Source organism: Mustela erminea, chromosome 11 (genome assembly GCF_009829155.1).
Source record: "Mustela erminea isolate mMusErm1 chromosome 11, mMusErm1.Pri, whole genome shotgun sequence".
Taxonomy (NCBI): domain Eukaryota; kingdom Metazoa; phylum Chordata; class Mammalia; order Carnivora; family Mustelidae; genus Mustela; species Mustela erminea.
Genome location: NC_045624.1, coordinates 5440417 through 5462844, shown reverse-complemented (window position 1 = coordinate 5462844; position 22428 = coordinate 5440417). Strand labels below are relative to the sequence as shown.

Genomic DNA, 22428 nt, shown 5'->3' with positions numbered 1-22428 from the left:
TGCCCTAGCAAAGAATCAGGACCATGTACCCCACGTCACATTGTGGATGCTAACGTTATCCTGGCCTCACATGTTTTTCTTCTACCTTTTTCAAAATCCCAAAGATGTCTTCACAGACTTTTTCTGTCTTATTTTTTGAATAGGTCGAATACCCCCTGGCTTTGGTGTGCAGCCCCCTCATGTGTAAAGAGGCATTTGCATGCTCGCTTGGTTTGGGGAGGGGGGCTGCTCTCTCTGGAGGTGCCCTTCATGGTGACCAGCCTTGGGAAAGGATTTCCGCCCAGCAGCCCCATTTGCTGGTGGTGGTGGGGGCAGGGGTGCCTCTTCCTGCTGCCCTTTCTGTCCATGAGGTTCAGGAATCTCCAGGGTCCTGGGCGGACTGGGCCCAGCTGTGACCCCCATGCTCCCCATGTCTGGAACCCAGGGCAGCCTCCCAAATCTTCTATGGGAAATGGACACTGGAGACAACTTTCTCAGCCCCAAGTGGTTGGGCTCCCTGCTCTGAATGTTGGGGGCCCGACTGGATGGGTGAAGAGCGGGTGTGGGTGTGTTTTCCTGCCCAGTGAACTCTGATCCCCAAAGAGAGCAGTCCTACACAAGGCCAAACCCAATCTGGTTGAACTGGGACCCTCTTTCCCAGTTGATGGCTCACTGTTCCGGGTCCCTGCCCTCCGCTCCACCCAGAGTGGCCAGGTGGTCCTGGGGGATGCTGGGGCTCACATGGACGGAGGCCAGGGTGCTCAGCCCTGACAGCTCAGCCTGCTCCCCCCTCCCACCCTGAGCAAGGGGCTGGTCTCAGTTTCTAGGGACCCCGGCCCCCCATGGAGCCGCTGCCAAGGACTCTTGGGGCGTTTTCAATCACTGATTCCAAAGAGGGGCTTAGCCTCAGGCAGCAGGGGAGCCAAGAGCCTGTTTACAGAAATGCTTACTTTCCATGTCCAGGGTTCACAGACTGCAGTGCAAGTCCCTCCCTCCTGTGTCGGAAGGAATGTCGCCTCGTGCACTTTCCAGTCCCTCAGCATTCGGGAGCCACAGGTGATGGAAAACAAGGGGACAGCTCTCCAGGTGGGGGCGGTGGGGGCAGGGAGCACCCCAGGGTGCTCTAGAATCCGGGGAGGGTCCTTCCTATCCAAACCACCACCCCAGGGACGAGGAGCTAGACCTTTGTGTTTGTTGTGGCAAAACATAGAGAACCCAAGACTTCCCGCCCAAACCACTTCTCCGTGTTCGGTTCCGAGGCTCGGAGTGCGTTCACGGGGCCATCCTCCCCGGAACACTCCCATCTTCCCAAACTGGAGCTCCAGACGGAGTTTGGAAAAGTCTCTCATTCCGCAGGTTTTCATGGAAACCCCATAGGGTTTCTGGGGGGGAACCAACGTATGTATATTGTTGGAGAAAGGACAGAGACGGGAGGCCTTCAGCAGAGACCGTGTCCCTCCGGTGAGTCCCCAAGGATGCAGGGGACAGCCGGGCCACCTGCAGGGGGTGGGGGAAGGGGGCCCAGAGAACACCCCTGGGCAGGTCCCTGCAGGCCGGGAACATCTGCATCTTCAAAGGGAAAGCTTTTCTCCTGTGGTCTGACTGGGCCTGTTGAACCGCGGTCCCGTGGGGGGCGGGGGCGGGCCCGGGCTGCGGGGCGGAGGGCTGGCTCGGAGAAAGTCCCTGCCCCCCAAACCGCAGCGTGGGGACAGAGGTATGTGAGGCATGTGTGACTCTCCTCAGAAGGCAGCGGGCCTCCATCTACCAGCCCCCTGGACCGACTTCAGACAAATTACAGGCCTGCCCACAAGCACTTTGGTGGGAATCTTGTTTTTCCTCTTTCCTACAGAAAGCAGATTTGCTGACAGATTAGGGAGCAGGGGGCTGGGGTGAGGGGAGGTCACCCAGGAGCACAAGCCCTTGGGGTGAAGCGTTAAATCACCCGTTAATGAGGTGCCGATATTCCTCAGTGTTGGGGAGAGGGGACAAGCTCAGGAAACCTCTGGAAGGCCTGGAAGGGCTGCTAGGCCTGCCCCTCCCCCACCCCAGGCTTCTGGAGGACTGGACCCGTGGGAGGGCTTCCTCAATCAGTTCTCACGTAATCCCTGGGAAAGGGGTGCTGTGGCCCTCCCCATCGCACAGCAGGGGAAACTGAGGCATGGGGCAGTGACCTGTCTGGGGTCACATCATAGGGAGTACCGGCTCTTAGGGTTCCCCGGCGATGGAGCTCCTTCTCCCTGCGTCCCAGTGTACTGGGTGACCTTGCACACGAGGCTTACTTCCAAGGACCCGTATTCATACAGCGCCTTCTCATGGCTTACTTGCTTGGTTTTTACAACTGTATACAGTTGGAACAACCGATAGGTTTGCACTCACTTCACAGGGCAGGACACCAAGGCCTGAGGCTGCTTGGTTTGCGTTATGGGCTCAAATGTGTGCCCCCCAGATTCCTAGGTCCTGACTGTCAGAACCTCAGAAGGTGACTATTTGGTGTAATTAAGTTAAAATGAGGTAGTTCAGGTGCACCGAATCCAAAATGTCTAGTGTCCCCATGCACAGCAGCACGCAGAGGGAGGGCCCTGTGAAGATACGCGGGGAAGATGGCCAAGGAGACAGGCCTCCGGAGAAATCCTCCCCATGGCCCCTTGACCGTGGACTTCCAGCCTCTGGACGGTGAGGAGCCCGCAGCGGTGGTGTTCGTGAGGGCAGCCTGAGCCGCTGGGCCGCTTCACTCCCCGTTCACGCCGCGGGGGCAGAAGGCCGGTCCTGCTTCACCCGACATGCCCCGCTCCAGGGTGAGGATGCCCGCTTCCCCTCCTCCCCGTCACAGGGAGTGTGGATGAGGGCAGAGGACTGTGCTTGGAGCATGTGATTGCCACTGGGTCCGGTGACGCTTACTTTAAGGATGGTAAACCCGGCCTCAACCCGCAAACCTGTGGAGCGGGGTAGCAGGCTGGCTGGGGACAGGGAGGTCAGCCAGCTCTGGATTTGAATCCGGTCTGTGACCTCGGGAAGGTTGCTTAGACTGTCCCCCTGCTCGCAGCGGTGATGACAGGACTATTATCATCCTGGGATCAGTGTTCGTAATGAGGAACCTTGCACCTTGCAGAGCACGACGAACGCTCACTGGCCATCATCACCATCAGCAGGTAGAGGGGTGTGGGACCCTAGAAGCCTGGGGCCAGCTGGAACCCTAGACCCTCCTGTCCCAGACCTGGGGGCAGGTTTGAGGGACTGGCTGAGCAGGGACGGGGTCCTAGCCGTAGGCAGGGCCCATAAGAGCAGAGACCAGTGTGGAGGACTTCACACAGGAAAGTTCTACCTCCCAGAACAAACTGGCAGAGAAATGAAAACAACAAGAGCATCATTTCCTACAAAGGCTCCTGCCGGCTCAGACCTGGTGACTGTGTGTTTAAATGTTCATTTGTTTGGGGCTTGAACAGGGGAAATGGTTTGCTGTCGGTTTGCGGTGGTTTCTTCAAGTTCATGATCTGAGCCTTTTCAGGAGGGAGGGTGTGCATGGAGGGTCTGCACGTGGTGTACCTCGGTCCCACAGTGCCTGGGACTCTGGGGTTCCACTCTCCGGGCTGCAGGAGGTGGACTGGGGCATGCGGGGTGCAGAGCGCACTCTCCGTAGACCCCAGTACAAATGGCAGGATGACAGCCTCCGCCCCACCCTCCGCCCCATCCTGGGCAGGTGCGCGATTGCCCACAGTATAAACTCTGCTCAGACCCCACAGCAGACTCGTGGGGTCCCTACGCCTTTGCCACCCAGATCTTGGCAGGTGTTACCCAGGGTGAACAGCGGGAGCTCTCGATGACTCACCTTCTCCACTGGTCTCAGCGGGGGACCTGGGGCTCGGGGCGGGGCATGGCAAACGGAGCAACTCCACCCTCACAGTCCACTTGGACTGTGGGGTTCAAGTTCTCTTCCACAGGAATCCTGAGGAAGTGGCCAGCCTGAAGGGGCCCTTCCTGGTGGGGACCCCTTTCCTCTACGGGGAAAAGGACACGCAAGATGTGTGGTAAGGAGGGGATGGGAGCCTGCATGGCCGGTCAAGAGGCAAACTGGGGGTGGGCAGGGGACCCCAGGATCACAGAGTGTGGGGGGTTTGGAAAGCAGGACCGGGGGCTTGAGCCAATGGTCAGAATTCTTGGGAACAATTCATACTGCTGCGGTCCCCGATCCCTCCTCCAGGGGCCTCGGTCCAGGTGCCGTGGGGAATAGACAGGCGTCTTTGGCACCCATCTCCATAAAAGTGTCCAAGAGCCCAGTGGCCCTGAGTCCCCGGAAGCCCAGGCCACAGGAGAGGACTCATGTGGAAGGAGCATCTCCATCTCCGTTTGAACAGCCAGAGTCAGTCCAGGCTGCACACCATTCTGGTGTGCAGGTGGGGCGGCGGGGGTGGGGGCTGCAGGAAGGGGGAAGGAGTTACCTGTCCCACTTCTAGTGTCCAGCAGGTTCCCATCCTCCCACGGGGGAGGGGAGGCCGGACACTGAAGTGTGGGTGGGGAAGTGTCTTGAGTAAGGACCCTCTTGTTCCCGGAAACCCCCCTACCTTCCAGGACAGGCTCCTCCCTGACCCCCCCTCCGGGGCAGTGCTTCCTTCCATTGAACTCACCCCCCAACAGGATGGACCCGATGTCCTGGAGAGGGCCCAGGCCACATAGTGTTTCCATGCATTCACCCAGAGGGGAGAAAGGAGCCCAGCCCCTGGGTCTGCCCAGCCCCGGGAGCAGGCTGGGGACTGGAGTGATGCTCCACATTCTGGCTCCTTCCACGTCTCCTCCTCCATTCCGATCCGAGTCCACGTGTTCGAGCTTCTTCCAAGCCCCCGGTACAGGACGCAAAGGGCAATGTGTCTCTCAGGTCCGGCCCATCCTTCCAGAGGGGCCTTCCCAGGAAACCCCTAAGCCAAGATCAGCCAGAGAGGCAGACTCGTGAACCCTGGGTCAGGCTCTTGGCTGCGGAGTAGACCACATGGCCTGGCAGCCCCGAGTTGCTGAGTCAGGGTGAGGCAGAGCCAGGAGGGAGCGGCGGGCCCTTCCCCCACCCCCCCCCATTTCTCTCCCCTTCACCCTGGCTGGTCCAGGCTCCGGGCCAGAGGACCCCCTGAAGCTTGCTTGGGGACCACAGGCTCCCCCTTCCCCATTCAGAGCATGGGCTTTTCACAGTGAAAGGAAAGTGTTCGACTCCATAACGTTTAGATGCCTTCCAGCTCCCACGTTCCCCAGGGGGTGCCTCACAGCGCCCCCAACCCAGCTGCTGTCCTTCTGGGCCCCCCAGGCCCCCCACGCTGTGTTGTGTCTGCCTCTTGCCCAGGGCCTCGGGGGAGGGGGGGCCCCATCGGCTGCCCGGTGGCAGGGAGGGGCGGGAAATCACTCAGGCCAGCTCAGCTCTGGTTTCTCTGATTTTTATTCCCTAGGGTCTGAGCCCCAGGGGGGCTGGAAGGGGCTGCGCCCAGGCACGCCCGGGGCCCTCGGGCTGGAAGTAGTTAGAAGTAGTTGACCACTCTGCGGAGGGACTGGATGCGGGCGTTGTGGGCCTCCCAGTCGGAGCAGCTGCGGAAGTCCCCCCGCTCCACTAGGTACATGCGGCCCCGGTAGTTGGGCTCCTCGTACAGGACCCACCTGGTGTCAGAGGGAGGCCGGTGACCGCGGGCCGGCTGAGCGCAGGATCCCTCCCTTCCTGGCCCGGAGAGGAGACCTGCCCGCCCCCAGGGTCTGGCGCCAGAGAGGTGCAGAGGGGGGCAGGGAGAAATCACAGCTGCCCCCCCCCCCACAGGGACTCCCAGCCCACTTGTCACACCCGCCTTTCCTCAGCCAGGCCTCTCCTCCTCACTTCTGAGGCTCCCTTTCTGCTTCTCCACCGTGGGAAGCAAAGCGGGGCTACAGGCCTCGGATCTGGCTGCTGGGGTCCCTCGGGGCCCAGGCCGTGGGCTGCTCTGACTTAGCAGCTAACCCCTACCGTGGCCCTGAGAGTTCTTCCCCTCCCACCCCAAAGCTCTCTGCGGTTGAAGGAACGTTCTCTCCACTGAGACACGCTCAGAAATTACAGCGCATCCGGCCCGAGGCCACACAGCCCCCTGAGAGAGTGAGTGAGTGAGTGGTCTGCTTGGGACAGCTTGCCCAGCAATCGCCTCTCCTGTCACCCCCTCTCCTGTCACCGTGGGGCCGTCTGTCTTCTCCATCCGGACTCCACCTCCCGTGCCTGGTGCCTCTACAGGAGGTCAGGAGTCAGGAAGGGCAGGAGAGGCCCGGGTGTGTGAGCTCCAGGGTCCTGCAGGGCCGACCTGGTTTATCCTGGCCTTCCCACACCCCCTGGCCTCCCTGCGCCCTGACCTCCGCTGGACCCCAACTGCCCCCCTCCCGTGCCCCCAATCTCCCCACACCCACGGGCTGGGCCTCCTCAGTAAGCTTCTCCTCCTGGCCTTCCTTCTGTGACTTTGGGGCAGGAATGGGCAGGAGGAGGAAGGGAGCCGTGGGGTGGGGGTGGGGGGAGGTGGGGGCAAAGCCCACCCACAGCGCAGAGACTGTGCCCTTAGGCGGCAGGAAGTACCCTCTGGGACCCTCTGGGACCCTCTGTGTGTGGGGACAGGTCAATCCTGGGCTGACCGAGCAGAGTGAACTCCTGAGTCTGGGAGGCAGTAGGGACACCGCCCAGAGGGCCCCAGCACACCCTAGGAAGGCCCTGGAGGAGGTCACATCCAGACCTTCTGGCAGTTCCTCCTTGCCAAAGGCTTACTCTTTTTTCTCTCTCTCTCTCTCTCTTTAACTAATTAAAGTCACAGGAGGCAGAGGCGGAGAAGAGCAGAGCCTGGGTCCGAACGAGGGGCTGGGCACATGCAGCCGCTGAGGCTCCATCTCCTCTTGGGCAAATCGAGGCCTGTAGGAGACCCCGTGCCCCTGTGGTTGTAACTCTTAGCTCCTGCCTTCCCACTGTTTTTTCTCAAGAGGCCCCGGGGGTTCCCCGGTGGGTGCGGGGTGACAGCGACGGTCTCAGGATGCAAAGGTGGATTTTGGCCTCCTGAGACACAAGCTGGCCGGCAGTTTTCCAGGCAAATGGTGGTTCTGGAATTCGACCCCACAGATCCCCAACTACTGTCAACTTAGGGCAAACGGGGTTTCCGAGAGGCGGAGAAAGGCAGACGTGACCGAATGAATCCTGATGGAACCAGAATGGTAGGAGAGGAGCAGGGCCGCCCGGGGCTCTGGGTCAGGCTGCCCCAGGGACAGGGGGTCCGGTTCTTCCTCGGGCTCAGCCACTCTCTTCATTCAGCCCCTCCCGTGACCACCCTCTTGAACCTGTTGTGGCCTTCCCTGACCCTAACCTCAGACACACAGGCAGCAGCTGGATCCCTAAGCTGCCAAGACGGGAGCCGTGATCCTGGGGGCCGAGCGGGGCTCTTCCGCAGACAGGATGGGGCTGAGGTCTCGGGGCCTCTCTGCTCTAGACCAGGGGCACCAACCTGAAGCCAAACGCCTGGCTGCAGTCCCAGCCGCGCCACTCACAAGCGGGGCAAGGTCACCCTCTAGCCTCAGCTCGGGGCCCGGCATGGCTGAGCACGGTGGGTACACAGGCCGCCCACGCCCAGCTGATGGAAGGAAGCATGCGAGCAGGGGCCAACAGAAGCCAGGCTAGCCCTGGGTTTTGATGACCTTCCTGCAGGAGGGCAGACAAGATGACCTTCCTCTATGCCTGGGCCAAGCCTCCCCCACCTCCTGGCCACAGTCTGTCTACCAGGAGTGAGTGCCACCATGATGTCCATCTCCCTAGGAGGCCTGCGGGGTGGGGCTCTGCCCTCTGTGCTCGCCTGGGGTAGAGGAGGCAGCTGAGGGAGGGAATGGGCCTGGGGAGGGGGGGGCGCTGCCCACACTCGGCTTGTGCAGGGCCCCGCCAGCCGGTACTCACGCTCCGTCCCCGTACACCTTGATGGCGTTGACGCAGTTCTTGGACCAGCCCTGGCTCTGCAGGAAGGGGCAGTCTTCCTGGAACTCCAGGCACTGGCCGGTGAAGTTGCAGCCTTCGAAGATTTCCAGGCGGAAGTTCTCCCCATGCTGTGAGCCCCGCGGGAGCGGAGGGAGGAAAGAAGGCAAAAGGCACTGAGTCTCCCTCCCTACACGGACACCCACGCAGCCAGGGACCCAAGAAGCCCTGGGCGGGGGCGGGCAGTGAGAGCCCGCCACCCCGGCACCAGCGCTTTTTCTGGTGCGTGGATGAAAAGGGTCTACTACTTTACAAAGTTTTCCAAGCCCCTGAACCAGTCCAAGCTCCTCTTAAGTCAACTCAAGAATCCAAGGGTTAGAGAGGGCCAGATGGATGCCTGGGAGATAGTGGCCGTGCTCTGACCAGGACCCAGACCACTGGGTTTCCTTCTGGTGCTGGCACTGGGCAACCCCTGCCCCAGCTACCCCAACGCATTCCTCTGCCCTTCATTTCCACCCTGGGGCTTCAGGCCAGGGGCAAGCCTTTATTTTTTTATTTTTTTATTTTTAAAGATTTTATTTATTTATTTGACAGAGAGAGATCACAAGTAGGCAGAGAGAGAGGAAAGGAAGCAGGTTCCCCGCTGAGCAGAGAGCCCGATGCGGGGCTCAATCCCAGGACCCTGGGATCACAACCTGAGCCGAAGGCAGATGCTTGAACCCAGTGAGCCACCCAAGCGCCCCCAGGGGCAAGCCTTTAAATGATAATATTTTACAAACTGTAATAGAACCTTTTATTAAAACATGAAGCCAAAAATCTAAAACAAATAACAGAAATCTCATTTGCTGAAATCCCTGCGGGCTCACTGTGATGACGGTATATAGGGCCCTCGAAGATTCTTTGCATTTCCAAAAGTCAGAGGAGGGCCAGCTCTCAACCAGCTCTGGGTGTGGCCGGGGATGGAGCCACATCACAGCCGGCCCCAAGGATAGCTCTTAGAAGAGCATTCGAAAAATACGCAGGATAGTTTTCACAGAAATCGCATTCTGCAAGACCCAGAGCCAGCCCTGTTAATTCCTGTTTCCAAATGTCTACAGCCTGGTGGAAATACTAAGAAAGCATTCTTAACAATTTGAGATGCCAAAGCCCAGCTGGTTTTATAACTCGGTAGAAGAGCAACCCCTCCCCCCACGCCCATGAGGCACCCTTCCCGGGCTTCCTTGGATGTTCACTGGCACCGCCTGGCCCCTATGTCCAGGGAAAGATCTTTCCCCAGACACACGGCTGAGACGCTGAGAGTCTGGTTCGGGAAGCAGCCATCTCCCTGATCATGTGGGCCTCCCAGCGGCTCAGCAGGCACTTGTAACTTGGGAGAATCCAAAAGAATGGGAATGCTGGGTCCTCGAACCTTACCCCCCGACCCCGTAAGGGCAGCTAGACACGAACATTCCTTCACCACGGGTAGGGACACCCCTCACGTCCAAAGTCTCTTGGAAAGTGCTCCAGGATGACCCGCACGAGTAGATAACGGGCCCAGATCAGCCTGGCTTTAGCTAAATTCTCCCCATCTGGTTGCAAATCCAAACTTCTAATATGGTTCTGTTTCATGCCTTCCCACACTCGGGTGTGTGTGTGGGGGGGAGGCAGGTCTGCATGGGGGCATCTCTCCATCTTAAACATCCAATGGCCTCGTCAGATCTTACAGTTGGGAAGGCCGTGCTCCCAGATTTTTTTTGTCCCACGTCTGAGCAGCACAGACCCTCAGTCCCTCTGGCAGGAAGCCCCTGGCCGGAGACCGACTCACCATCCCAATGGGGCGGCAGGAGCCCATGTGGTCGTTGTGGCCGTTCCAGCGGAGGAAGTCGGGGTAGTCCCCGTGCTCCAGGATGAACTGCTGGCCCCGGAAGTCGGGGTGATCGAAGCAGACCCAGGCACCGCTCTCCACCCGGATGGAGTTCACCCGGTTCATAAAGCCTCGGTCCTGGAAGTTGTCACAGTCCCCGTAGACCTCCAGCTTCCTCCCGGTGAAGTGCTTGCCCTCATAGAGGATGATCTAGAAAGGCCAGGTTAGAGGGCTCGAGGTCAGAGCGTTCTGTCCTTTCAGGCTTGGGAGCAAACACCTGGCGTCCAACACCCTCAACTAAACCCTGATTCCCAGGCTCGCCACGGACGGCAGGTGCTCAACCCCGTAAGCAGGGTGAAGGAATGAAGGGAAGGCGGGTCGAGGTCAGACCCAGGACCTGGCCCTCCCCACTCCGGGAGGGGGGGTCATGGTTGAGCAGAGAAATTTCAGTGGCTATCTGGGGGTAGGGACTCCCCTTCGTCCCTGGGCCCATGTGAAAACAGGCTCTTTTCAAACGCCCACTGCATTTTTTTAAAAAAGATTTTTATTTATTTATTTGACAGAGAGACAGAGATCACAAGTAGGCAGAGAGAGGGCAGAGAGAGAGAGGGGAAGCAGGCTCCCTGCTGAGCAGAAAGCCCGATGATGCCGGGGCTCAATTGCAGGACCCTGAGATCATGACCTGAGTTGAAGGCAGAGGCTCCATCCACTGAGCCACCCAGGTGCCCCCCCCAACTGTATTTTTTTAAAAAAGATTTATTTATTTGAAAGAGAGAGAGAGAGAGAATGCAGGAGCAGGGGGAGGGGCAGAGGGAGAAGCAGGTTCCCACCTGAGCAGGGAGTCTGATGTGGAGGGCTTGAGCCCAGGCTGAGCCGGAGGCAGACACTTCACCGACTGAGGCCCCCAGGCACCTCCCCCACTGCATTTTTTCAACTTAGTCTTTGTTTGTTGTTAAATCATAACATCCAAGGAAGTGTTTTTAGAAGAAAGCATTTCACCCACAACTCCACCATCATAACCAAACACTGAATTTTCAGAAAGGTTCCAGGGACGGGGCCCCTTAGTGGGAAAGTCTGAGCAAGTGCAACAGAGACAAGTCAGGGCGAGGTGCAGGGCTTCATGGCTACATGGGGGCATTTTCAAGGTAACTCATCCTGTTGTTGGCTGGGCTCCTCCCCCAGTGTCGGGCTTGCGTCACAGCTGGAGCATCGCCAGCTCAGTGTTCGGTCCAGTGTCCTACGGCAGTATGGCGCTGACAGGTTCCCCTTGTCCCTAAACTACACAACACGACCTCCCGGGCCCCGAAGTTCACTTTCTGCCACGGAGTGTGAAATTCAACCACACAATAACTCTTGGGGTTTCTAGAATTCCTCCTAGAAGGGCCCTGGCAAAGTACAAATAACGGTGCCTGGTGGCTGGTAACTGCTGCCATCGCTGGCCAGGTCACCCTCACAGTCCAGGTCACGGTCACGGTCTTGGATGACTACCCTTCTACATCCTCACCCTCCCGCCCCCCAGAAGCTCTGAGAGCCAGGACATGACTTCCCAGCTCCCAGGGTCCCTCTGGGTCCCGCGGGGAGGGTGCACAGGGGCATGATGGGCTCTTGGGGTTGTTGGTTACTGAAGCCCGACCAAGCCAGTGCAGACTGAGTAATGCTTTCCCCACCGACCCTGAACTTGGCCCCTGGCCACCAAAGGTTGCAACAAATCTGCTAGGAGAGGGAGCAGAGAATGGGGGGCGGAGGTCTGAATTTGCCACCTTCCCGCACCACTCCTGGGTGATGACCCAGAGAAATTCAGGGGGAACGGGTCGCCCCGGGATTCCAAGATCCCTCAGGCCGCCCTGAGCCAGTGCTGGAGGCGGTGGAGACGGGGACCGTGCCACCCCCACGCCACAGAGGCCAGGCCGCCCGGGGTGGGCAGGCAGTTTTGCCAGTTCTGCTGGGGTCTGTCAGAGGCACAGGGGCCTCCAGTAACAGTCCGGCCCCTGCCTCCTGAGGCCCCCGGGCAGCGCCAGGCGGCGGGTGTCGGGCCGCGCGCGGGCGGCGTCCGTTACCGTCCGTCCGGCCGGGAGGGCCCCACTCACCTTTCCCGAGCGCTGCGCCATGGTGTGCCCGCCCCGCCGGCGGCCAGCCCCTATATAGCCGGCGGCAGCCCTGCTGGCTCAGCGCCGCCCGGGACAAAAGATTTGCTGGCGGGCGCGTTAGTGCTGGTCCGGCGCCCTAAGCCCGCAAGGGGCCGCCCCGCCCCGGCCGCAGCACCGAACCCCCGGCGCCGCGAGCCCTGTCCGGGGTCAGCCGGGTGCCTGCGGGGTCACGGCGGCCCCGCGAGCCCCTCGCCGGCCCCACCACCGCCCCATCTGTCTCTGACCCCCGCCCGCCCGCCGTCCCTGCTGAGTCAGGGGCACACACACGCACACACGTGCGCGCGCACACCCACACGCTGGGCCCTGCTGCCTCCCCTCTGCCTCGGGGGTTCTCCAGCAGTGCCTCCCCCTACCCTCCTTGGGCACCAAGCCATCCCGGACCTCCCGCCCAGTAAGAGAAGTTACTGACGTTTTTCTCTGGACCAAGGGTGGAGCCCAGCTCCTGGACTGCCCCCTCCCACCCACCGTGCCTGCTGCTCTGCTCTGAGCTCCCAGGCCCACCTGACAATCTGCTCGCCAAAGCACACAGCGGTGGGTGCCCACCCGCCCCTGCATCTCTTATCCCAGGTTGGCCTCCCCTTCCTTTTCCCCTCCTGCGTTCTTGGTCCCTGAGTGCTGTCCCCCACCTCTGTCCCTTTCCGTGGGACCTGCCCTGCCCCCATAGCCAGACCCCCCCACCCACCCCACCCGCTGGACAAAGATGGGTTTACAGAAACAGGCAGACCCATTGCAGAGTGAGGCTTTCTCGAGGCACAGAAGTTCTTGGCACTCAACAAAGGCTCCAAGATTGTGAGCAGAGTCAACACTAAGCGCACAAGATGTGCAACCCCCAGATTAGGCTGGAGGGATGAGATGTGTATCCATAAAACTATGACTGTGGTGGTTAACTGGGGCTGGGGGCCAGCTCTGAGTTCACGAGAGAGAGCTCATCTGCCCAGGGTGACCCCAGGGGGCTTCATGAGGGCAGAGGGGGGATGCTGTGGGAAACAGTCTGAATTGTTTCTCCACTTTCAGGAAAGAATTTTGAGTGCCATTTCACAGATGAGACGCTGCAGACTCAGAAGGGGAGGTCATGCAGTTCCTGGGGCACAGGGCTGACCTTGCCTCTGTTCTCAGAGACTGTCCAAGGTTAGCCCTTCAGTGGGCCTGGCCGAGCTGTTGCCCCCACAGGCATCCACACGGGCCAAGCCACTCATTCCAACATTTGCCTCCTGACTCAGGCCTTGCCTGGGAAATAGAATTAAAGACAAAATCTCCCCAAAAGCCTGTCCCTAAAGGTAGAAGAGGAAGAAAACCGTTGTATTATCGAATAAAAAAGCATTAAGCCTGAAAGTGATGTGCATCGCAGGCCATCCTCCAAAGGGATTTCAAAGACAAGGAAATCTAGCCTTTTTATCTAGATAGGCAGGTGTGACTCCCTCCCTCTTTGGGAGTTTCCTACTATCGCTTACTGAACCACTTAGCGGCCCACCTCTTTATCAGGTCTACCTCTTCAGTCTTTGGAGCAGGTGACCGAGAACCGCGGGCATTCACGATGCAAAAATCCTGCAGCACTTGCTTAAAAGGGGCCCAGGGGGAAACTCTGAAAAAAAAAAAAAAAAAGGTGTCTTCAATGAAAGGTAGTAGTAGAGAGAAAAAATATGAAAGAGAGAGAGAGAGAGAGGGAGAGGGAGAAATTGCCGATTTTTTTGTCTCTTTGTGGTGGAGATAGATTTTGCAATTCAAAGTAAGTGATAGCTGGGGCTAAGCCAGGCCGTTCCTCCCAGGAAACTGGGGGGGGGGTGTAGGGATGAGGGGGTGAGGAGATGTGTTCCTTGATGATTCCCTTTCAAAAAGGTGGCTCCCAGCTCCTGGAGGAAATGCTGCTGAGTATTCAGACTGGCAAGCAGCTTGTTTAGCTGTTAAAAGATGAGCACTCATGTAGGAAGAACCAAGAAAGTGGGGACTGGGTGGCCCAGTGGGTTAAGCATCTGCCTTTGGCTCAGGTCATGAGCCTGGAATTCCAGGTCGAGCCCCACAGCAGGCTCCCTGCTCAGTGAAAAATCTGCTTTTCCCCTCTCCTGCTCCCCCTGCTTGTGGTCTCTCTCAGTGTCAAATAAATAAATAAAATCTTAAAAAAAAAAAAAAAAAGGAAAACCAAGAAAGAAATTCTAGAAGAAAAAGGAGGGACAGGATGTCTCTTCCCTTATTTATTTCTTTTAAGATATTTTTTATTTTTATTTATTTATTTTTTATTTGACACACAGAGAGATCACAAGTAGGCAGAGAAACAGGCAGAGATAGAGGGGGAAGCAGGCTCCCTGCCAAGCAGAGAGCCTGATGCTGGGCTGGATCCCAGGACCCTGGGATCATGACCTGAGCCAAAGGCAGAGGCTTAACCCATTGAGCCACCCAGGTGCCCCGTCTTCCCTTATTTTCAACTAGGAAAATTCAGCCTCTTTTTTTTTTTTTTTTTAAATATAAGCTTTATTTTCTAGAGCAATTTTAGGTTCATAGCAAGATTGAGCTCCAAGTACAGAAAATTCCCATATAACCCTGCCCACCTCAGCCCCCCACCATCAGCAACCCCCCACCCAGGCCCCCGTGGCGTATTTGTTACAACTACGAATAAACACTGGCACATCATGATCACCTGAAGTCCACAGTTTAACTTGTATTTGCCCTTTTAGCACCAGGGCCAGAGCCCAGAGACAAAGCGCCCAGGTGATGTGGGGAGATTGAAAACACAAGCAGAGATTTCAGGTGTTTTCGGCAGAGTCTACATGAAAACAACAATAAGCTACAGCCTCACGGAAAGAACTGGTAAAAATGAACACGTGGATGGGGTTTCTTCAACCTTCACCTCTATTCCCCTGTCCCAGGGCCATGTCGCAGTTCTCACCCAGGATCTTCATTATAAGGAGGTCAGGTCTGCCGTTGTTCGAGTGATGTATTTTTTTTTTTTTTTAAAGATTTTATTTATTTATTTGACAGAGAGCGATCACAAGTAGGCAGAGAGGCAGGCAGAGAAAGAGAGAGTAGGAAGCAGGCTCCCTGCTGAGCAGAAAGCCCGATGCGATGCGGGGCTCGATCCCAGGACCCTGAGATCATGACCGGAGCCGAAGGCAGCAGCTTAACCCACTGAGCCACCCAGGCGCCCTGGAGTGATGTATTTGTGCCCAAGAAGAATCCCTGCCCTGAGCAGCCATCTCCCGGCGCAAACCCCAGGCTGGCAAAACTTCTCTCCTGCAGAGCCTGGTCCGTGAGCGATCTTCAATAGCGCACTGTTAAAAGAACTATGACTGCTAGCTGGCGACAAAATGCTAGGGGAATGGCTCAGAGTAAAACGATGACAGTGGAGGGAGCAGGGCTCAGGATGCTGTCTCGATTTTAAGAAAATCCCAACAACGTGTGATCTTAAAAGCTGTGAGCAGCTGCTCAGCGTGGAAAGTGGCTAAAGCACGGCCTGTCTAGCACCCATCTGCCCGCTTGGGTTTTTGTCGAGACTCTTCCTTTTTTGGGTAAGTTAAAGCATAGAGGAGTCTAGAAGGTAGTGGAAGGACTAAGAACACACCCATTACCCAGCTTTGTTAAATCTTAACATTTTGGCATTTTTATGTCAGGTTGAGTTTTTTGTCTTTAAAGAAGAAAGTCATCGGGGCCCCTGGGTGGTGCAGTCGGGTAAGCCAGAGTTTTGAGTCTTGGTTTAAGCTTTGGTCTTGATCTTGAGGGTGGGGTGGGGCGGATCACGGCAGACTCCGGGCTCAGTGAGGAGTCTGACGAAGTTTCCCTCTCCCTCTCTCTCTGCCCCTCCTCATTCTCTGTCTCCCTAAAATAAATAAATAAATCTTAAGGGGAAAAAAAAAAGAAGTCATCAAAAGCCTTCCTTCTCCAGAAATGACCACTATACTGATTTTTATTATTTCTTTGAATGTTTTCACACCTTTACTATTTGTGTACGTGGAAATAACATACATTTTACAGTGGACTAACATTGTACAGGTATCCTTCTGCAATTAAAAAAAAAAAGATTTTATTTATTCAACAGAGCAAGAGAGCACAGCAGAGGGTGGGGGGCGACAGAAGGAGAGGGAGAAGCAGGCTCCCCGAGGAGCTGGGAGCCCAATGTGGGGCTCAATCCCAGGACCTTGTGATCATGACCTGAGCGGAAGGCAGACTGGAGCCAAAGGCAGATGCTTAACTATCTGAGCCACCCAGGAGCCCCCTTCTGCAACTGTTACCTTCTTGTTTGGGATCCCAGTTTCTGAAATAGTGAATGGATAACTCTTAGTGATTTCCTCAGAAAACTAAGTAAAATCTTCCATCTATTGATCTAGTACATTGCATGCCGGGAAAATTCAGTGTCTATTAAAAGCAAGCAAAGAGTACAATGTATTTGGGTGAAATTGTGCGACCCGTTTCTCATGGCTTGTTGCAAGGTATCAGTATCTTGTTGCAAGATATCTTGCTGCAAGATACTGGGAGCCCAAAGGCCTGTCCCTCCTCTATCATTCTGACAAATGGAAACCCCCTCAGATGTCCAAATGTCCTCAGGGGCCAAGCCCACCACCTTTGGGGGCCATACCTGTGTGTGAAATTGCGCAGTGAAACGTGATCTCACCGCCCCTGGATGGAGGCAAGGCTGCACGAATCCATGAGCGAATGAGGGCAAGCACACGAAGGGCGCAGTGTAAGCCTTCAGGAGGTTTGGCTCGGCCTGGGTCAGTGTGTGCCCAGAAAGTGCACTGGGCACCTTGGGAACTCGGTCCTCTGGACACACTGGCCTCTCTTGGACACGGCGGGAGGGAGCTCTCTTAGCCAGAATCTGCGCCCTTCTAAGGGGGGTAGCGTTGCTGTCTGTGAACCAGCGGGGGCGGGGGGCCCTGAACCTCCTTGGGAGGAGGGGTGAAAACTTCCTGGGGTTTCCTGGGTGCCAAGCCCCAGCCCCTGGGGTCCCGGCTCTGCCCTGTTTCAGGTGTACTTCTAGGAGAGAGAACACGACTCTCTCCTGGAAGACGGGGCCGGAGGTCTCCAGTGCAGGAGGCGCGAATCGGATTAGGGTAGGGAAGGAGAGGGTGGGAGTGCCAAAGCTGAGCGTTTGGGGTCTGGGAGGCATCGCCTTGGCCCCATCTCCCTCCCCGAGCACAAGCGCGCTCGCCTAAGTGAGAGGCGCGGAAGCCTGACCTCTAGTGGTGCTGACAATAACTACAGCGCAGTTGCTGGGGGCGGGGCAGCGGTGCGTGGGGGCGGGGCAGCGGTGTGTGGGGGCGGGGCTTGGGATTGCAGGACCGCCAACCGCAGGGACCGTAAGCTCCGCGTTTACGCAGCCGGGGACCCGCTGACACAACCTGCATCCCGCCCTTTAATTCCCTCGGCAGTCTTCAGAGGCAGGTGTTGTGATCACCCCCACTTTGTAGATGCGGGAAGTGAGGCACAGGGTAAGTAACTGGCCCGAGGTCATAGACCTCGTGCGCTGCGATTTTAAGGCCAAATCCGTGCTTTTACCCCTAAAGACATTACAGTTGGTACATTCTCCTCGCGTGTTGCCGTTTTACAGTCTAGTGTGTCTGCTCCCGTCCTTGAGTCAGGCGTCCTCCTCCAGCTCCCTCCTTCACCCAGGTCTTCAGCATTTCCTCATCTCCTGACTCAAACGCTGAAAATGTGCCCACTTGGAGAAATCCACCCAAGCAATCAATAGAGAGGAAATAAAGAATTATGAAAACACATTTCAGTGACATGAATGGAAAGCTGAGAATTCCAACGTATACTAAAACACATTCCAGAAAAGAGCCAGCAAGAGCAGCAGTTGGTTCAGCGCCTGCCATCGGCTCAGGTAATGATCTCAGTGCCCTGGGATCCAGTCCTGCATCCTGCTCCCTGCTCAACGGGAGTCCGGTTCTCCCTCTCCCTCCTGCTCCCCCTGCTGTGCGCTCTCTGTATCAAATAAGTAAGTAAATAAATAAAATCTTGAAATTGGTTTCGGCTCAGGTGAAGATCTCAGAGTCCGGCTCCCTGCTCGGCTTGGAATCTGCTTGGGATTCTCTCCCTCCCTCTGCCCCTGCCCACTCTTCCCCTGCACCTTTCTCTCAAACAAACACATCTTTAGAAAACAAAAGAGGAGGTGGTGGGTCTCTGCACTCTCAAACCTTGAAGGCGGTCCTGGGCTCTGAGAGCGCGCAGGGAATACTGAGTTCTGAGCCAGATACGTAGAAATAACCAGCTAGCACATCTGGACACCTTGTGGCAGAGCTCTGAGATAGCACAGCAAAGGGCAGATCTTTGAAGAGAGAAGACTGGTGTCACTCTCCCTGTGCCCCAGGGCAGGACCTCAGGTGTCCTGAGATTCCACAAGCTCCAGCCTGCAGGGACCCATAACGGACGGCCCCACCGAGCCACGAGCCACGTAGCCGTTGGATTGGCCGCTGGGCCTGAGCCTCAGTCGCCTAATCTGGGAAAGAGGCAAATCAAGTCCCTCCTGCAGAGAAGTAGGCAGGTCAGAGTGAGCAGTGCATTGAGGGAGGCGGGGAGACCACGACTGTGATTTGTTTCTTTCCTTTTTCCTTTGATATTCAGTGCATGCTCACTGTTCATTCAGGGCCACTCCTGACGCACCTGCATGCCCGCTAGTTCTGTAGTTACTCCACTTCACAGCTGAGCAAGTGGAGTCCCACACCCAGTCTTAGGCAAACATTTTTTTCAGGGCCCCCGTCTACATATAATCTGAGACCCCTGAAATCAGTGCCATGGCACCAAGCTTGGGGGGCCCAGGCACGGGTCAGTGATGGTTTGAATCCTCAGCCCGGGAGCTTCCTCACGCTCGCGGGCCGAGGATTCCCGCTCACTCTCCTTCACGGCAACTGTAGTGGGGCCCGTGCACCCCCTGGCCTCCCAGGGCCAGCGGACTGGCTTCTTCAGTGTTTCCAACCCAACTCCTGAACAAAGGGACCCAGTCCGGTTCGCGTGGGGCGCAGTGAGGTCCCGGCCCCCTCCAGCAGGTCACAGAGCATAAACCACAAACACAGCTATGGGCTGGGGGAGGGGTGCTGGGTGGTGCGAAGAGCAGCGAGGGGCAGAGGCCTGCGTCCTGGCTTCAGGCCTGTGCTCCTTTCACCTGGTCTGAGTCTCTCTTTCTCTCTTTTCCCCCCCAGATTTTATTTATTTATTTGACAGACAGAGTGCAAGCAGGGGGAGCTGCAGGGAGAGGGAGAAGCAGACTCCCTACAGAGCAGAGAGCCCGGGGATCATGAGGATCATGATCTGAGCCGAAGGCAGACACTTACTGACTGAGCCATCCAGGCGCCCCCACATGGCGTGATTCGTGATGGCGGCTGAGAACTGGGGAGGGTGAGCTGGTCAGTTGGGGGCAGAAGCAGGACAGGAGGGAGGGGGGTGGGTTATGAGGGCACAGTGAGGGTCACGATTGCCACAGCAGCGTCACGGTTAGGATGGGGAGGGGGAGTCTGTGGAGTTCACACTGGGAAAGGGGTTTTGCTTTTGGGTCAAAACTATCTGCCACAGGAGCCCCCCCCAGGGTGGGGGAAAGCTGATGAGGGGCGCTAGGTCTTCCTGTTCAAATCCAGGAGGGCTGCGGACTCTCTCTCGGGGGTGGCCAGAGGGTCTGGGAAGCCTGAAGGACACAGCCCCGCAGCCCCACTCAAGGTTGCATCTGTGGAAACAGAGGAAGGGACTCCCTACATCGGGGACTCAAATCCCACGGAGCTCCCCCTTCTGAGAGCGTGGGACGTGCATGCTGGGCTTGGGGGCCAGGACACCTGGGTGACCAGGGCACACTATGCCATCTCGGTCCCTCCCTCCTCCCTTGACACGGCCGACACGCAGAGCCCAGGGCAGAGAGGCACCCAGTGGTGTCAGCCTCTCCCCCTTTCCTGGGCAGACCTGCTTCCAGATCTCACTCCACACTGAACCCAGAAAACCCTGAGAAGGGACCTTGGAAACTCAGGGGAGAAGACCTGGAAAGTGTCTTCGGTCACTGGCACCAGGCCTGCGAGCACCGTCAGAGCCAGCACCCGCGAGTGGCCTGCATTGCTGACACACCCAGCGGGCGGGGGGCTGGCCTCAGGACCCATCCACTGCAGGACCCACGGACACAGCATGTACAATCCGGGTAATCCGAGGTTCGGTCACATTGGCAAGTGGCTGCACCTGCTACCTGTTAAAGAAAAATTGTAGGGGGGTGGGAATGCCTTAACATTGAAAACAAAATTTTTCTTGGCTTCAAGTTGGGAAATTTAGATTCTTGCCGCAGAACATCTTAACCCAGCTCAAGAACCGCGCATAATTGGGAACAACCAATTCGGTTCAAATGCTTCTTCATTTTGCAGATGGGAAAAGAGAGGTAGATCCCGGAATGTGGACTGTCCCCCTGGTGGCAGAGCAAGGGGAGAACGTGGGTCCTCGTCCCCAGGCCAGCAGTGCGAGATCTTTATCCCAGGGGCTGCACCCTCCTGAGGGGGAGTCTAACCGAGCCAGTGCGGCCTCCGGCTCAAGGGTGGCAGCATGACTTTGCACTTGTTAGAGCTCTACCCTGACGGTAGCGCCCACGAGGGCGGGCAGGCCTGCCCCCAGCGCCGATGGCCTGGTGGGACGGCCGTCCATACGTCCCCACATGGGGCTATGTGTCATGCATTCGTGTGTATGGAACACCTGGGGATCATGGTCAGCGCTGAGAAAATGGGTTCTAGGCTTGGGTCTCAGGAATTTGCTAGGTGACCCATCAGGCGCGGTGCACTGAACGGACGTATCCCCCTCCAATCCTGTACTGAGAGCTGATCTACCAGGCGCCGGTGTTGGGAGGTGCTAGGCTCATGAGGGCGGAGCTTCGAGGAATGGGACCAGAGCGCCCTGAGGAAAGAGCTCCCAGGCTCTCCCCGCGGGGAGAGGATGCAGCAAGAAGACGGCTGTTGGCGGACCAGGACTGGACACCTGCCTGCGCCTTGATCTTGGATGTCCGGCCTGCGGGCATGAGGAATAACATCTTGCTCCAATCCCGCTCGGCTGTGGCGTTCTGTCGTGTGGCCCCAACAGACTAGACAGCAGACCACAGCTCTGGCCTTGAGTTTCCTCCCTTGTCAGTGGGAGAGCTCTGGCCCTGTGTCGTTTGGGATGGCCAACTGGCTCATTGCCAGACGTGCACGCGTTTCCTCGGGCAGCCCCTGCACAATGCCACGGTCGCGGCGGTGGGGGGAGGAGGGCGGGCGGTGCTTAAAATAACAGACATTTGTCCTCTCCTGTCCTGGAGGGCAGAAGTCCAAAATCCAGGTGTGGACAGCCTTGGTTCCTTTTTGGGCTCTGAGGGCAAGTCTGTTCCATGCTTCTGCTTTCTGGTGTGTCTCAGCCACCCCCTCCCGCCCCCCGCCTCCGTCACCGCACGGCCTTCTTCCCCGCGTGACCTGGCTCTCTGGGTCCAAGTTTCTCCTTAGAAGGAGAGCAGCCCCTGCTCTGGGACCCACCTTCGTCTGATAAGACCTCATTTAACTTGATGACATCTGCAAAGACATTATTTCTGAGTAAGGCCATGTTCACAGGTACCCGGGCGCCAGACTCCAATATAGCTTTTCAGAGGACACAGTTCCACAGTCCCCGGCGGACTGGGCATTGGTCACCCCCCGCCCCCCGAGATCCTGCAGACACGGGACTCCTGCCCCCCCCAACCCTTTATGTAGGTATCATGGCCTAAGTCAGTTCCTGAACCAGCAGCAGCAGGAGCCCTGGGTACTGGGTAGAAATGAGGATGTCTCGGGCTCCAGCTTGGACCCCCCCAGAATGAGCAGCTCTGGGGTGAGGCCCCCGATTCAGCCGGCCCTTCAGATGACTCCGAGGTGGGCCCGCGTTGGAGAACTGCCCCTGCACACACCCCCCCCCCCCCCCCCCCCCCCGCCTCCAGCTTCAAACTGTTCTGAGCACTTTACAACCTCACGTAAATGCCCCAGTTCCAGGCACAGAAAAGGTTGTGCCTCGGGATGATTTCGGTTATGGGATCCTAAAGCTGCCCAGGTCAGAGCTGAGGAATGTAACCTTTCCAGCCGTCCAGCTGTCCACCCCGGCCTGTCCTCTTCGTCGGCCTTTTAGGGCAAAGTTCAGGACAGCACAACCCACAGCTGGGCCACGTGGAAGCGCCAGGGATGACGGTGTTGAATTTACTCGGCTGCTCTGCTCCCCTACAGGGATGGGGGCTGGAAGGGGGAATACAGGGTAGACCTGAACCCAAGGAAGCCAGCGAGTCCGGCAGGACACGCTCGCCTGGGAGCAGGGGCCGAGCGGGCCGTTTTGTTCTTGTTCTATGCGGAGAGGCCTGGGCCCGTCTTGGGCAGCAGGAAGAACTGGGTGAAAGGTCTTGATTGCTGAGGCCATAATAATTCCAGAATCTTTTGCTATTTCCTGAGACACTTCATGCCTTAGAGATCTAAGCCAAGGCCGCCTCCTGGGCTGTAACAGAATGTGGGAGCTGGAGGGGCCTTTGGAGCCCGTGTCCTGCGCGCGCAGCCTTCTGCTTGGAGGGTGAACGGAGGTCCCGGCCCGGCGGGAGCGGCCTG

General features: G+C 57.5%; 1 protein-coding gene across 1 annotated transcript; it reads right to left on the bottom strand.

The window, feature by feature from the left end:
- Positions 1-5374: 5374 nt before the first annotated feature.
- Positions 5375-12055, bottom strand: CRYGN (crystallin gamma N). The gene is made up of 4 exons (XM_032305785.1): positions 11837-12055; positions 9711-9959; positions 7892-8037; positions 5375-5610 (listed from the first exon to the last, which is right to left on the bottom strand). The coding sequence occupies exons 1-4, from the start codon at positions 11855-11857 to the stop codon at positions 5475-5477; spliced, it is 552 nt and encodes a 183-aa protein (XP_032161676.1). The 5' UTR covers positions 11858-12055; the 3' UTR covers positions 5375-5474.
- Positions 12056-22428: the final 10373 nt, after the last annotated feature.